The sequence below is a fragment of the Poecilia reticulata genome, chromosome 17, assembly GCF_904066995.2.
Source record: "Poecilia reticulata chromosome 17, P_reticulata-male-v2, whole genome shotgun sequence".
Lineage (NCBI taxonomy): Eukaryota > Metazoa > Chordata > Actinopteri > Cyprinodontiformes > Poeciliidae > Poecilia > Poecilia reticulata.
The window spans coordinates 7,746,725-7,761,298 of record NC_088846.1 but is presented as its reverse complement, the minus strand read 5'-3'; the positions used below and the strand labels follow the sequence as shown (position 1 = coordinate 7,761,298).

Sequence of the window (14,574 nt, the reverse complement as noted above, 5' to 3'; positions counted from 1 at the left end):
TTGTCACTGGTTTGTCATATAAAAACAAAGGTTTTTATATCGGTGAGTTATTTTTGACAGAATGGTCGATGTATTAAATTTTACAGCTAATATCGGCCGATACCATGCCAATAACATCCTGCATACCTAATTATTTATTTTCCATTTTCTTTGGACTTCTGTCAAGTGAAAAATGCTCAGGATTTTACGATGGACGCAGGAAGTCTGTGTTGCAGTGACGTGGGCCGTTTTTCAAAAAGCAGCACCAGAACCGAACCGTACTGCATCTGCACTGCTGCTCACTGTGTGCATTAGTGCAGCCACTGGGGACACCCGTGCTTAGCCAACATTTTTGCTACGATGCATAAAAAAAAAAGAAAAAGAAAGAGTTTTACATTTGTAATTAGGCCTGTTTATAGGGCAGATTGGTGCTTTGATCAGCAGAAGTGGATTAATGTTGGGATTTATAAAAAATTAACGAGTATTTTAATGTCTGAGCATTTTGTTTTGGCATGTTCTCATAAGGCTCCCAGTCTCCGGTTCTCCTGAAAATGATTCATTTAGCTTCCAACTTTACACTTAATGGAACCATCAGCGCACATTCCAACTTTGCAGCTCCGGCACAGCTTGAGAGTGCGCTTTGTTGATGTGGTTTTCTCAGTGTGTGCGCTCACATTTGCATGTCAGACTTTGTTGGCGCGTTCGCAATTCTCTCCCCCCCTCAAAAAAAGCAACAAAAATAAAAAACGAAGCGATTCAAGTTGTGACACTTCAAGAGCTTCTGAAATTCAAATGAAGCGGTGCCTAAAATTAGCAGCCAAGCGTCGTTTTGGTGCTGTTATGCTCAGGCTGCTGTGCTTCTTCTGCATGTTTTCTTACAAAACGCTCATCTGACGACTTACCTGCCGGTGCTGACGGTTGTGATTAAAAAAAATTTTAAAATACCAAAAAAAAAAAATCAAACATCAATAAATATCATTGATGTAGACTGACTCCCTCGACTGCATTTTTACACTGGGGTTAGAAATTTTAGCTTTAGGAGTTAAAGGAATAGTTCAGATGTTTTAAAGGGATGTTCAGTAGAAACTAGTCATGTTACATTACGTGAAAGACAAACAGAAATATGAGGGACGTGAATATACTTTTATCAACTGGTTACAAAACTTTAAATGTCCACACTGACTCGAGAACTGGATTAGTGGAATAGTGATTTTGTTTTTGTAAAACACAACTTTTGTTTTTGTACCATTTCTAATCTGCACTATGTTGTTTGTCTCTGAAAGTAGTTTTAGTATCATTTAACAGTCTGAGGAAGGCACGATTCACACTTTCAGTGGGATAGAAAATGATGCTTGACTATTAAAAATGTTTGTGTACCATAATAAACATATATGTACAGAAATGGGATACATAAAAAAGGGGGTGACCCAGAACCAATCCCTGTGGAACACCATGAGCTCAGAAATACCTTCTGCCTCATGCTTGCGAATCATTTGTAGATCTTCTTCGAACCGTCGATTAGCATGTTAGAAGGGAACAATTCAACTCTATGTAAAAAAAAAAAAAAAAAGTAATTATCCCGAAATTGGCGTCAAAACGTCAAAAATATGCAAAATGCAATTTCGTGACCAAGATACAATTTGTCCATTGAATGCTAATATGTTGCAGCTGCATCACTTACAGTAATGCCTGACCTTCAGGGTGTTCCTCTCTGTAGTTCAACAGGGTTTTGTCTCGGTTGAGAACATTTGAAAATGATCGACACTCTTAGGATAAAATCATTGGTGAATTTTAAGATGGTAAACATTTGATCTAAATACCGTCGTCAGAACGTTTGATGTGCATTTTTTGGACGTTCTTCTGAATCGTGGACCAGTCTGTCTAATTTTACCTCGGCATTATGAACATTTTTTGCTTGATTTGATTTGTTTGTTTGTTTTGTAATTCCAGTACAAACTGTAGGGAAAAGAATCAAAAGGGGTTAAGATGGAACATTTTTCTACAAGAATAGTTTGTCTTTGCCCTCCTGCCTACAAGCTTTTTATTTATTTTTTTTAAATCATTGTCTTCCTTTCCGGACGTTTGAACACACCTGCTTCAGACTTGTAAATGTCTAGTTTTGAGCTCCCGCAAAGGTCGGCGCGGTTTGCAGATGATTTAAATTTGCATGTCGCTGTAGCCGTGATGGGGCGCTTGCGTTTGTCTCGGAAAGCTTTAGGTTAATTGCTTTACCTTCCCCAAAAAGTCGCTCATCAGACTCCTTCAGTTGAAGGCAATTAATCTTGGTCAGCAGAATTTCACCATTTAAAAATGCTTCAGTAGTGCAAGGAAACTGAACTCTACCAAAAAAAAAAAAACACACGACAAATCTGAAGATTTTGGTGGGAAAATAATCAATTCCTACATTGTGAAATTGTCCTTTTGCATTGCCGTGTGCAAAACAAAAGCCAGGTAGAAGAGAGAGCAGGAAGGGAGAGGTTCAAGGGTCACAGAGCATGAGAGGAAAACGCTAAGAAGAGAAGTAGAAAACGTGGAACTTTAGCTATTCGTACCTCAGCTGTCAGCCTGCACTCTCTGTCCTTCTCTCATCGTTTAACTTCAAGGCTCGTTACAAACCTGCCGCTTTTTCAAACACTTGCAAAAAAAATAAAGACTAAAGTAGTACGTTGTGTAACACGTGGGATGTAAACTAGGTTGCAAAATGCCTTCAAGGCCGCAGAGAGAATAAGTCTTTCCACAAAGACCGACTGCTGCCAGAGAGAGAGAGAGAGAGAGAGAGAGCAGAATCTGAAAATAGTTACATAAAAACGATTTGACAGAAGTGAGACGGAGGTTTGAGGTGGCTTTTTGACAGACGTTTGTTCCAGTCGGTGACGTAACCTGGTGTCATTCCTCGCTAACTTGCTTCTCACGCTCCTTTCCTCGGCGGCTCCGTTGTCGGTCGTCGTTTCGTTGTCGTCTGATCCTGACCTCTCCCTCTGAGGAAAGGTGCAGGAGGGTTTCTCTGTCTTTCCTGACAGAACGAGCACTTGACGTATTTATTTATTTATTTCTTGCAAAATATCTCAAGATTTAACATGTTTGCATCAGGTTTCTACTAGCGAACGCACACTCAAAGAAGCGAAACAATACCGTGGATTGATTATTAAAGAAATAATGATAAAGTTCTTCTTTTTTTCCCCCATTCTCTACGTGACGCCATGCTTTCGCTTTTGGCTGTTTTAAGTCCTCTCTTTCAATTTCCTAACAGGACAAGGACTGCTCTCTCAAAGCGCTTTGCAGCTCAACAGCCAGGATGCCTATGCAGCTGCTGGTTACCATAGCAACCAAGGGCTGACGCTCGGGGAAACGGTGGCGGCGCGCATCGGGCAGGTCGGAGGCGCCGTTCACAGCTACAACCAGGTGAATGTTTCTTTCTCTCTCCTCCCAACCCACCGCTGACGCTCTCGCTCTCGCTCAACCCGGGTTTTCCTTTAACCCGTCCAGGTGACGTCCAGCCGTGCAGCCGCCCAGTTGGTGGCCACCGACTCGCCCTCTCAGTCCCAGAGAGACTCGTTTGCCCAGCAGGTCCTCGGCAGCGCCTTACACATGTCCACCGACGGCGGAGCCGCACCTGCCGGACCGTCCATGTATTACTCCTGTGCCACTTTGCCTGCTCAGGTACTTGGTGACGGTTACGCTGACGTGTATTGAAGGACCATCGAATAATTGTCCCTTACGGTTGAAAAACGAGGTTCTGGAAACTCTGCAGCTGCCTGTTTGTTTTTTTTTTGTTTTTTTGCAGAGGTTGCAGATCAATGAACACCTATATGTTTATAACTGAGAGAACAAATCCAACATGGAGATAAATGTTGTAAAACTATCAAGTCAAACCTGACTTTTATATTTTATTTTTTTGGCATTATGCTGCTGACTTTGCTCATTTTTAGCAAACTGTTTTTAATTACAGAGATCTGCAAAATGAATTCATATAGCATGTTTTTTCCCCCCCATTACAACCAGAAGCTTAATTTTATTTGTGATTTTCTGGTTCATGGAGTGGTTTTCAGTTTCAGTTCTGTTTTTGCGGATGGATTGGACTGAATTCTGTTAGACGGTCCAGGCTCATGCTACTATTCACAACATAACTCTGCTTTATGGAAAATGTGTAAACGTTAAACACAGAGATTGAGCCCAAATGTCTTTCCTCACCAAATCCTGATATGTAAAATTGAACTTTTGATAATTAGTTGTACAGAGTGACAATAGATGGAACAATAGACAATTTTATGGTGTAATTACTAAGCCTCATAAGCAATGTTTTTTTCCAGCCTTTTAATTTAGCATTTTGTAGCCTTTTAGGCTTTAACGTAACAAAAGCAACAGAATACATCTTAGTGTCATTATTTACCAATATTAACTGATCTCATTTTGAAAGTTTGTTGTTATGATTGCGTAAAATGGAAGTATTTTGATTCGCTGTAGTTTAGTCAAGTCTCCCAGATCCCACATTGTACAGAAACTTCTTGGCTGAAGAGTTGCAGAAAAAAATGAGTTTACTGTTTACTGTATTTGCATGAAAATAGTCAAGTTTTCTTTGCGTTTGAGCTGAAATAGATTGGTTTACGCCCTCTGTCATATGTGCACATATTGCCATTTTAATTGTGTCTAAAGAACTAATCCTGTGTAGATAATGATCGATCAGTGCTCAGTCTGGTGCTATTTTTTTGTTTTGTTTTTATTTAGCAAACATCTTTGCTAAATAAAATGATGAGTGAACCTGGTTTGGAGACGTTTGCTCACGGCTGCTTTTGTAAAAGTCAAATCCTTCCATCAGTTCAGCTCTTCATGTTTACTGTCTGCTCTTCATCAGAGACTTTGTCTCTAGATTTTCGTTTGTTTATTTACATTCACGTATCGAGAAAAAAAAAAATCATTAGAAAATGGAAGACCCGGGAAACTTTTTGAAGTTGACTAGCGTTCCCTCTTAAATGTCCAAATGATTTTGTTTAATTTTTTTTTTTTCCTGGACTGCAGCGTGTCAGCTCCCCTCTGCAGGCGGTGGGATCCCCCACCAAACTGCAGCGCCTGGGCTCAGCCTCCGCCGACATGCCAAGCTACGCCACGCTGCAGAGAGTGTCATCACCCAAACAGTCACCGAGCCGACTTGCAAAATCCTACAGGTTGGTTGAAGTTAATTAGAGCCGCTTCGTTTACAACACGGCTTTCCCTGTTGTTGTGCAGGGATTTTTCTTTAGCTACCAAACTTTTCCAGTAGTTTTAGAACGATAACTTCTTATAAATTTGGTATACAGTGTAAAAAAATAAAAAATAATTCTCTATTTTACAGTGAAGTTCTGGTAGCCAGAAATTTACAGTATAAATACATATTTTACTGTGGGGTTTTTTTTGTGTGTGTTTTTTTTACAGCGTTCCTTGACAGCAGCAAGCGGCCCATGTCTTGTTCTGCAGTTTAATTTTGTTGAGGAAATAAAAATGACAGAAAATGACACACAGGCAGCTTTGTCAGGATGCCGCTTTGATTATGTCTTGTGATTTGCTTTTCCAACACTAAAATCTACCACGACCTGACCATGCAAATGAGCCTGAGTTAAATAACATGTTTCCACATCCTAACAAGCTGTTGTGCAAAGCTAATTGTGTGGAAACGCGGCCCAAACAAGAGAGCCGTCAGCCGGAACAATGTGAAGGAGTTTAAAACGCGCTTCAAAACTGTAATTTAACAGTGTGGCGCATTAAAATTTTAATTTCCAGGTTATTGGCTCTTCTAAAACCACGCCGTTGTTACTTTTTATGTAAAAACCGGATTGCAGACAGAACCGTTAAAGGTGCACCCTGCCTCTTCAGTCACCATCACCAGCCTGTAGGAATACATTTACTGCACACCCAAAACTTGACAGGGATTTTTATGACAGTGCATTCGGGTGTTTGTAGATAGAAAAAAAGGAGTAAATGTTTGCTAAAAACTCAGAAATGTTGTGATTAATCTCATGCCTTTTCTAGAAAACGTGGAATTTTTCAAGAAAATTGTCGACATTTGAAATTTATAAATATCCAAGTGTTTTGTAGAAAATTTCTCATGTTAATCTAAAAATTTGATATTTTTTTTCTAGCAAATGTTTTTTTTTTCTAGAACATTGCTGAGATTACAAAATTTTTTTTTGACTTTTTTTTGGCAGAAATTTACTACAGTTTTTCCTGCAATGGCCCTAATGTGCTGCAGCAGATTTGAGCATTTTTGCTGTATTGAAATGAAAGCATCTGGTTTTGAGCTTCTTTTGGGCTCAATTGAATACATTTATTTTCAGTAATAACAGGATCTGGGTCACTTTTTTCAAAACTTTTACTACATTTAGCGACATTTAATGAAGAACAAAAGCTGATTTGGGTGCAGCAGAGTTGGCGTCTCAGTAAAAGTTTGTGGATAAACTTGGTTTTACCTTTTGTTAAAACTTGGTTATAAAGAAACTAATACTTTGTGTTGTACTTTACATTTTCCTCCGTAACAAAATTATGTTTGTGACTATTTTTACCCCGATTGCAAATTAAAAGTCTCCATCTGCATCGAAGGGCCAAATTTATATCATTTTTTAACTGCAGTTGGGGGACGCACAAAATCAGTCTAGGGGCCCAAATGGCCCCTGGACCACACTTTGGACACTCCTGTTTTCAGACTTTTTCATTGAATTACATCTTTGTGCTTCCTCTACACATAAAACATCTCAAAGAAACTGAAAATATTCAAGATAGGAACTGTACCTAACAATAAGACACCTGCTCCTCCCTGCCCTGCAGCACTTCATCGCCCATCAACATGGCGGCCGGTTCCTCCTCCCCGCTCCCCATGGCCACCTCCCCCGGTGGGAACCACACCTCATCGCCCATCCACCAGCTCAGCTCGGCCGTGGGAAGCTACGCCACCCTGTCGCCCACCAAGCGTATGCTGCATCACATCGGAGCCGACAGCTACAAGATCTCCCACGAGCTCTACGCCAACGCAACCCTGCAAAGGCCTGGGAGCCTGGCAGGTAGAGGTCAAGGCAATTTCATTTCTACTTTTCAAGTGTGCGTGTTTGTCACGTTCGCAGCTCGTCGTTTCATTTGTTTGTTTTTTTCCTTTATGACTTCCGTGTCACTCGTCTGCTCCAAACTCCGTTTCTGTTTCCCTTTTCATCAACAATCTCATCAGAGTCGTGGGTTCTCTTAAGGGCTTTCTTTAATTTTTGTGGATGCTAGTTAATGTGACATGAGCCCAATATCTGTTCATGTGTGATTAATGTTCAGCAGCTTGGGGACAAAGTTATGATAGAAAACACATGCCACCTAATGTCTGATATAACCGGCTCCATGTTTTATTCGGAATCCGTTAGATATTTAAAAAAAAGGCATGGTTGAGATATGTTGCCTATACTCCAGATAATTTTGTTGTATGTTTTTTTTTTTTTTTTTTTTCAGAAAACATTTCAGGGTTTCATCTTTCTCAGCTTTTCAAAATCCGTACTGTAGCAATCTCACCTTTGGTAAAGATGTGTAAAAATCCTTGAAATATATATATATATATATATATATATATATAGAGTGAGACCGTCTCACTCTTCTCTTTGTACTCCATTCATTTACATTATGGTACATTCATGTAGAAATGTGTATATATATATATATATATATATATATATATATATTGCAGCAGCAGCACCACAATCTTACACTGGGAAAGTGTAGCCATGAAACCCGCTTGTTTCATGGCTGCTAGTACATTCAGTCGCCTTCAGTCGTTTGGGGGCTGCACTCTTTGACATTTCCCAAGGTTGAAGCAGATGGAGACGTGTTTGGTGATTCCTCTTTTCACAATCTCTATATATCATCCTGGGTCATCGCTTATAATCTCTTCACTTCAGCTTATCCCATAGGTTGTTTTTTTTTTTTTTGCCAGATTTTGGTCTGGAAACTGAGATGACCATGGAAGAAGTTTGAGTTTGTGTCTGGAAAACCCTGTCTGTGTTGATTTCCTCTTATTATTTTTTGAGTGGTTGTGTTCCTAAAAAGCTCCATAATTGCACAATTCATTTAAAATTTGAAAAATCCAACTGGAAAGTTTTCTGCCGAAGCTCAGACGAGTTCAGCAAACGCCACATGTTCACGTCTCAGATGATAAAGCGGAAAATAGTTTTGTTTTTTTTCTTTTTTGACACCACTCCCAACAGCTAGCGGTTGGTACGGAGACGTGGTGATGTCAAGATGTTTCTTTTTGCTGTGGCTCTCAAAAGAGGGAGCTTTGGATGTTTTTGTACTCTGCTCATTGTGGAGGAAGGGAGGATACATACAGGTTCTCACAGGTTGTCCCTAGTGGCCAGTGACTGAAATTGCAGCCAAATGAGTCATGACTTGATTAAACCCTGGGGTAACTGAGAGTGATGGTTTCTAGAACATCCTCGAGACTAATCAATTAAAACGTATGAATTATGAATACAAGTGTATAAAATAAATACTGGCACTAAAAAAATAACCTATATTTATTTTAAAAGGGTTGTTTGGGGTTTTCAACAAGGTTTTGATTGAAAAGGTTATTTCCTAAAATGGAAACTTGATTTTTGTCCACTCTGTATAAATGTATCCTAATTAAAGTCTGGATTTTTCTATAATTTCTAGTGTGAAAGTTTAAATAAAGACACATTTACTTTAAGATTTTTTTACACATCTTTACAAAGATGGAATCGACCAAAGATTATTTTACATCATCCGTCTCCTTCGTCAGCATATCTAACACGGCTTTTAACGCAACACAAAGCTATTTGGTGGTGATCATCAACAATATTTCCACACAACAGAGACGTGTTTGTCTAAAGTCATTCATCCTGTGCCCTCCAGGCTCCAGGGGTTCGTACAGCAGCCAGCACAGTCACCTGGGCTCTGAACTGCGGCCCCTCCAGTCCCCCGAGCACCACATTGATCCCATCTACGAGGACAGAGTCTACACCAAGCCCAACCTTAGAGGACAAGGTGAGCGGACATATATTGACAGAGGTTGTGTGTTTAGGGCATACAGGGGGATGTCTACAAGTACTGAGGTCTATTAAGCAAAATCCCACAAGACAGGAGACGAGGGGGATGCAGACAGAAGGTTTGGCAGATGGAGGCTGAGCAGAGAGTCAACACATTGAGCAGGAGATGGAGCCAGAGGTGAAACCAGAACTGCATTGAAATGATACACAGGGATGGCATTAGAGCTGTTTTGCAACCATCCAGAAGCAAAATTCAGCGTGTAAAAACGGCATTGGTGTTTTGATCGGCTGCAGTGAGAAATAAACGGAGGCGGGCCGAGTACCCAACAATTTACTCAAGTAAGAGTAGCTCTAGCTCAACAAATTTTTGCTCAAGAAAAAGTAAAAAGTAGCCAACCGAGAAATTACTCGAGTAAGAGTTAAAAGAGTAACTGATGAAATTATCAATCAATATTTAAAAATTACATCATCAGACAGACCAAAAGTATAAAGTTAAGTCAAAATTTAAAATGACAATAATTTATATAGGTAACAACAAATAACAAAATTGGGCAAAACAATATTTCCAAAAAATCACCTTATTTAACATAAAAGTTATGAAACTTGAACAAAAAACTGCAGGTGTGTGTGTGTTGAATTTTTGGTTAAAACATGTTTGTTTGCCCATTCAGTGGGTAGAGAATCCAGACATTTTACTGGACCAGAATAGCAATACTTTATTATAAACTTACTCAAGTAAAAGTAAGAAGTACAGCGTAGTGAAAACATTAAACTATGATCCCATCTTGTCTAGGCCGTCATTAAATCTGGTTTGGGAAAAGTCGTTTAATGTCCATTTAGTATTCTTCACCAAACAAAGTTAGTTTTATTTGAAAAGTTTAAGTTTTTTTGTGTGTAAAACAATACTTTACATCAACTTCAAAAGGTTCAAATAATTTTCATTATAATTTTGCACGTGAGACGATAAAAGAGGAGGATAGTTTGGCTGGGAAATTGCTTATTGATTTTCATATTGATTCATATTTCAGAGGCTAGATTACTGATTTAGACAAACATATGAGACTTAGATGTGTTAAATAAATGGCTTTCTATCAAAATGCCCTCCATCCCTTCCTTCACTGCATTTTATCTGGCCTCCTTTCTTCAAAAGCTAACATGAAAGGACGTAAATTGTCAGGATAACCAAATAAAAATAATAATAAAAAAAACATTATGTTGAATATTTGCAGATTTGCCAAATGGTTGGAAACACCACTACACCTCCTTGCAAAGACCCTTTAAGTGTTTTCACATGTAGTCACTTTTCAATCACATATTTTAATTAATTTTATGAGAATTGTATATGACAAACAGAAAGTAGTGCATTGAAATTAAGTGGAATGAAAATGACGCCTTTATTTTCTTGGCTCGTAAGTTGTTCCAGAGATTCAAATGAAAATGATATTTGACTTGTAGATTATTTAATTAAACTCAAATTTATTTTCAATATCAAAGAAAAGCTGATGTGTTTTCAAAGGCAACATTAAACAGAGTTTACTGCTGGGGTTTATTAAGAGACCCAAATTAAACAGATCTGAACCGTCTTCCATCCTAAACGATGTACACCCAGCCCCTTTTTGTCAATAACTTACCAGTCATTAGTTACAACTTTACAGAATATCCAGAAAAGCTCCCTTAGGTAAAATGAAAAGAGCTCATGAAGTGAAATCCAAGGAGTTTGCTGTAGAAACTGCATGGTAATGAGGCCAGGAAGACAACAGGAAGTAGCACTAAACACCTGCAGAGTGTTCCTAACCACTGAACCAATTACATTCTGAAATCAGCCCGTAAAAGACGCCGCCACACGACACCTTGAATAAAGCGCCGGATCAAACAAACACAGCGTGAAAAGAGCAGAAACAGGCACAGCTTGATTCCTGTCAAGCAGAGGTTTAATGATGTTATGTTCCAGCCCGGGTTAATATACATAGGAGATCCTCTCCATTCTCCGTCTGATGACGGAAGTGCTTTTTACCAGAGCAGGTAGGCAAATCCAATCGGGGTCTCGGTGGCAATTTGTCTTCCAGTCACAGTCTGTTAACTGATTAGTCTCAAAGATGAAAATTAATCTCAATTAATCCCTTGGGCGTTAGCTCGGGCGCCTCGCAATCAACGTAAATCAAGCGTGCGCCGAAACGTTGTTGGAGCGGCGCCATGGATCTCGGTCGCCTGGTTGGGTGAACGTCGCGGCCAACGGGAATAACACGCAGGAAGAGAATAAAATGAGCACGCTCCAGTTCGTTCAGAAACCAATTTCCATCATATAGAGTCAGCTTACTCAACCAATCTACTACTATGGATTTAAAGGATATCGATGCTAATGGTACCAGGAGACGAAAGTAGGAAACCAAGGAGTTTTGAAATAACAAAAAGGTGATCTCCGGTTCCGCACTTATGAGTGAGATTCAGATCGGTGAGGTGGTTTGGGTTAGAAATGAGCAGGCCGCACATCATCAGGCTCTGCAGGGGTCCTGTAGTTATCTGGCTACGTGCACGAAACATGACCCAACTTGGCTCCCACAGGGATGGCCAAAGCGTAGATTACATTACCCAGGTCTGTCCTGGACTGTTTTACAATCTGTTTTTGTCTGAGCTACAGTCTGAAAATGACTTTTTTTTTTTTCATCAGCAGTCCCACATCTTTACAACAAAGTGAGATTAGCCAGGAAACAGGAGTTTATAAAGGCTTGCTTCCTGTGGTAAACTGAGTGCATTCAGCAGAACTGAGCCCTAAAAAAGAAAACACATATCATCCTGATATGTCAGAAGGTTTTGAAAATCTGAATACTGAATTTCATAGGAGGCTCCTCAATGTATTTCCCAAAACTCATATAAATGCTATTGATTGTTAGGAAGAATGGAAGCACATTTGGTTTGTGTGATCCAGCTAGTGTTGGCCTAGCAACACTGTAGAAATAAAGAAAAGCATAAAACTTCAGTGAAAGCTTATGGGCAAATAAGAAATCTGTTTTATGTATATATTAATGTGATGTTTAAATTATATTAGTCATATTTTGTGAATTACTTGTATAAAGTCTGGAAATTTTAAGTGGAAGTAAATTTAGCTTCGCAAAAAAAAAAAAACACTTCAAAAATCCACTAAAAGACGGGAATCAGTTTGAGAATATATTCATACTCCTTTAACTTCTCCACATTCATACAACCATAAACTAATACAGTGTGTTCGACGTAAAACAAGAATCCACTGTACTCGTCACGTTTTTCACATTGCTGTGCTTGTCTCTACACTAACAACGCTTAAACTTTTCAAATTAATACTTTGACCTGATGTCCCACTTGTGCAGCTGAAGTTGTCTGTATTTGTTTCATGACGTTTGCTTTTGTTTTACTTTTCCTTCCGGTGTCGTTGCTTTCTACTGCTCCTGCTTCCCGTACGTGGATCCTCGGGTTTGGCGTGTGTGGGTGGTGGGGGGTCTCGTGTTTGCCTGTGCTTTGCTTCTCCTTCCCCCTTTTCCCCGCCTACCTTAAACCCCCCCCCAACCCCCAGTGGTGAACCAGCTGTACCAAGAGGTCCTCAACTATCTGTTTCATCCTTACGCTCCTCTTCCCGCTCTAGCCCCGTCCTCCCCCGGTGTTGACCCAATCCCCTTGCAGCGAACGGGAAGCCAGAGTGCCACCGGCACCTTCCAGCGAGGCAGCTTCGCCACGGGAGGCGGGGCGGCCGACTACGCCAATCCTTACCGCACTCTGCAGTTCTGTCCCTCCACCGAGTCCCCTTACAGCAAGTCGGGCCCGGCCCTTCCCCCTGAGCCTGCTCTGGGCAGGTCTCCATCGGTGGACAGCATCCAAAAGGACCCAAGGTGAGGAGAAAAAAAAAAAAAAGACATTAATGCTCTGACTTGTTGATGAAGCCCTTTGCTCTGCTTCCTCTCCACTTTCACAAAACTTACTGAGGACCAGATTCACCAAAGAAAACGTGTTGTTTTTTTTTTTTAGTTATTGTTTCGAGCATTGAGGTGAAATATTGACCCCGAGAGCATCTAGAAGTGATCAACAAATGGGTGCAAAAGTGCTGCTTCAACAATTGACTGTTGGGGGTTTTACGGTTTTGGTAGACAAAAGGTTGGCTGAATCTGGGCTTTAGTACGAGGCGCACGTCATGCCACATCTTTCACAGTCCCCTCCGGTTTGACGGGTCTTAAGGCTCGCTCACTCAGCTGTCTGAATGCCTGCGCAGCACCTCCAGAGCTGGTTTTAAACCTCACCATCACGGCTAGGTGCGACATTCCTCTTCGTCGGCATCGATCGGCTACATTCAGTGCGTCTGGGAGAAACGCTTGAGGTGGAAAAACCTGCAGGGAAATCTGCTTCTAGAGAAGCAGAGCTCTGCATGAGGGCGCGGTGGAGGCGTGCTGAGATTAAAAAAGAAAAAAAGGACCAGCAAGAGAGATGCGCATAAAAGACAGCGAGTTTAGTAGCTGTTTTACAGGCTGTTTCTTCCCTCTTTAACAGTAGTCAGGCACTAAAACTAGAATCTGAATGTGTCGTAGATTTATTTCGTTTTCTTTCTTTTTACTAGCTGATGTAAACAGAAACAGTCTGAATCAAGCTCAAGTCTCTCACTTTGGCATTTCGGCTCACGTTTTACGCCATCAGAGTGTCATGCTGTTCTAGAAACGGTTACAAAATAAATTAAATGTGTACTTTTACTTCTCAAAACTGTTCCTGCAGTTTTCATTGCTCTTTTCTTCACCCATCGTCCAAGTGGTTATTTCTCTGTGCGCATTGCACCCGCCGTGTCTGTTTGCTCACTCTTTTGCTCCGGCATCATTGTTTTGTGCCCTCAACACATCTGCCCTGCTTCATCGAATTAGCAGACTTGCCGACCCATAGCATCTTTGCTTAATGTGCACGACATGCGCGCTCAGCATCAGCGCTAACCATGCCTAGCTCCTCCATTAAAGTGAGGGTTTCCCCCACCCCCTTAAGACTACACTCATAAAATAAACAAGTGATCTATGGTAGAGTTAACTTGCTCAATAATACATCTGCATCTCTCTGTCAACAAATCCCATTACTTCACTTTAATTCAGTTCAACTTAGTTTTGTCTGTGTAGCACCAGCTTACAACAAAATGTGCTTTCAAGGCAACTCCTGAAAATAAATGGGTGCAGTTCTTGCCCAGATATATATATATATATATATATATATATATATATATATAATTTATTCAAAATTTTTTCCAGATGCTTATTATTTCAATTTGAGATATCTAGATCCAATCCTGGGTTTTGGGCCTTTATTCACTATCTGACTAAACCCAACTCCCAGGTTCTGTTGTTTGCTAACTTTCTGCTAGCAAACAGAAAGTTAGCTAACAGAAAGTATTAGCTAACTTTGTATTTATTATTATTGTATTACTAATACAAGTTAGTATTAGCTAACTTGTATTTTTTTAATAGTGATTTAAAAAAAAATACATGCGTACAGTAGTGTTTCCTAATGGGAATGTTTTGTTGCTAATCTTGGGTTCCTTAACAATGAACTTCATAGTGTGACAGCTCATATTGGCTGCTGCAGCCTACTTACTGTC

The 14,574-nt window shown here is 40.1% G+C and overlaps 1 protein-coding gene across 5 annotated transcripts in view; it reads left to right on the top strand.

Annotated features, from left to right (window-relative positions):
• The window catches only part of ctnnd2b (catenin (cadherin-associated protein), delta 2b), a 176,720-nt gene that overhangs the window by 108,109 nt on the left and 54,037 nt on the right, over window positions 1-14,574 (top strand). For 2 of the 5 annotated variants that reach the window (XM_017310043.2, XM_081598154.1), the window contains exons 6-11: window positions 3,230-3,381; window positions 3,466-3,639; window positions 4,996-5,141; window positions 6,775-7,007; window positions 8,848-8,979; window positions 12,598-12,841. In XM_017310043.2, the coding sequence (XP_017165532.1) occupies window positions 3,230-3,381; window positions 3,466-3,639; window positions 4,996-5,141; window positions 6,775-7,007; window positions 8,848-8,979; window positions 12,598-12,841 (1,081 nt within the window). Of the gene's footprint in view, window positions 1-3,229; window positions 3,382-3,465; window positions 3,640-4,995; window positions 5,142-6,774; window positions 7,020-8,847; window positions 8,980-12,597; window positions 12,842-14,574 lie in introns of all 5 variants that reach the window. The other 3 variants (XM_081598153.1, XM_081598152.1, XM_008433041.3) reach the window with 2 other exon arrangements.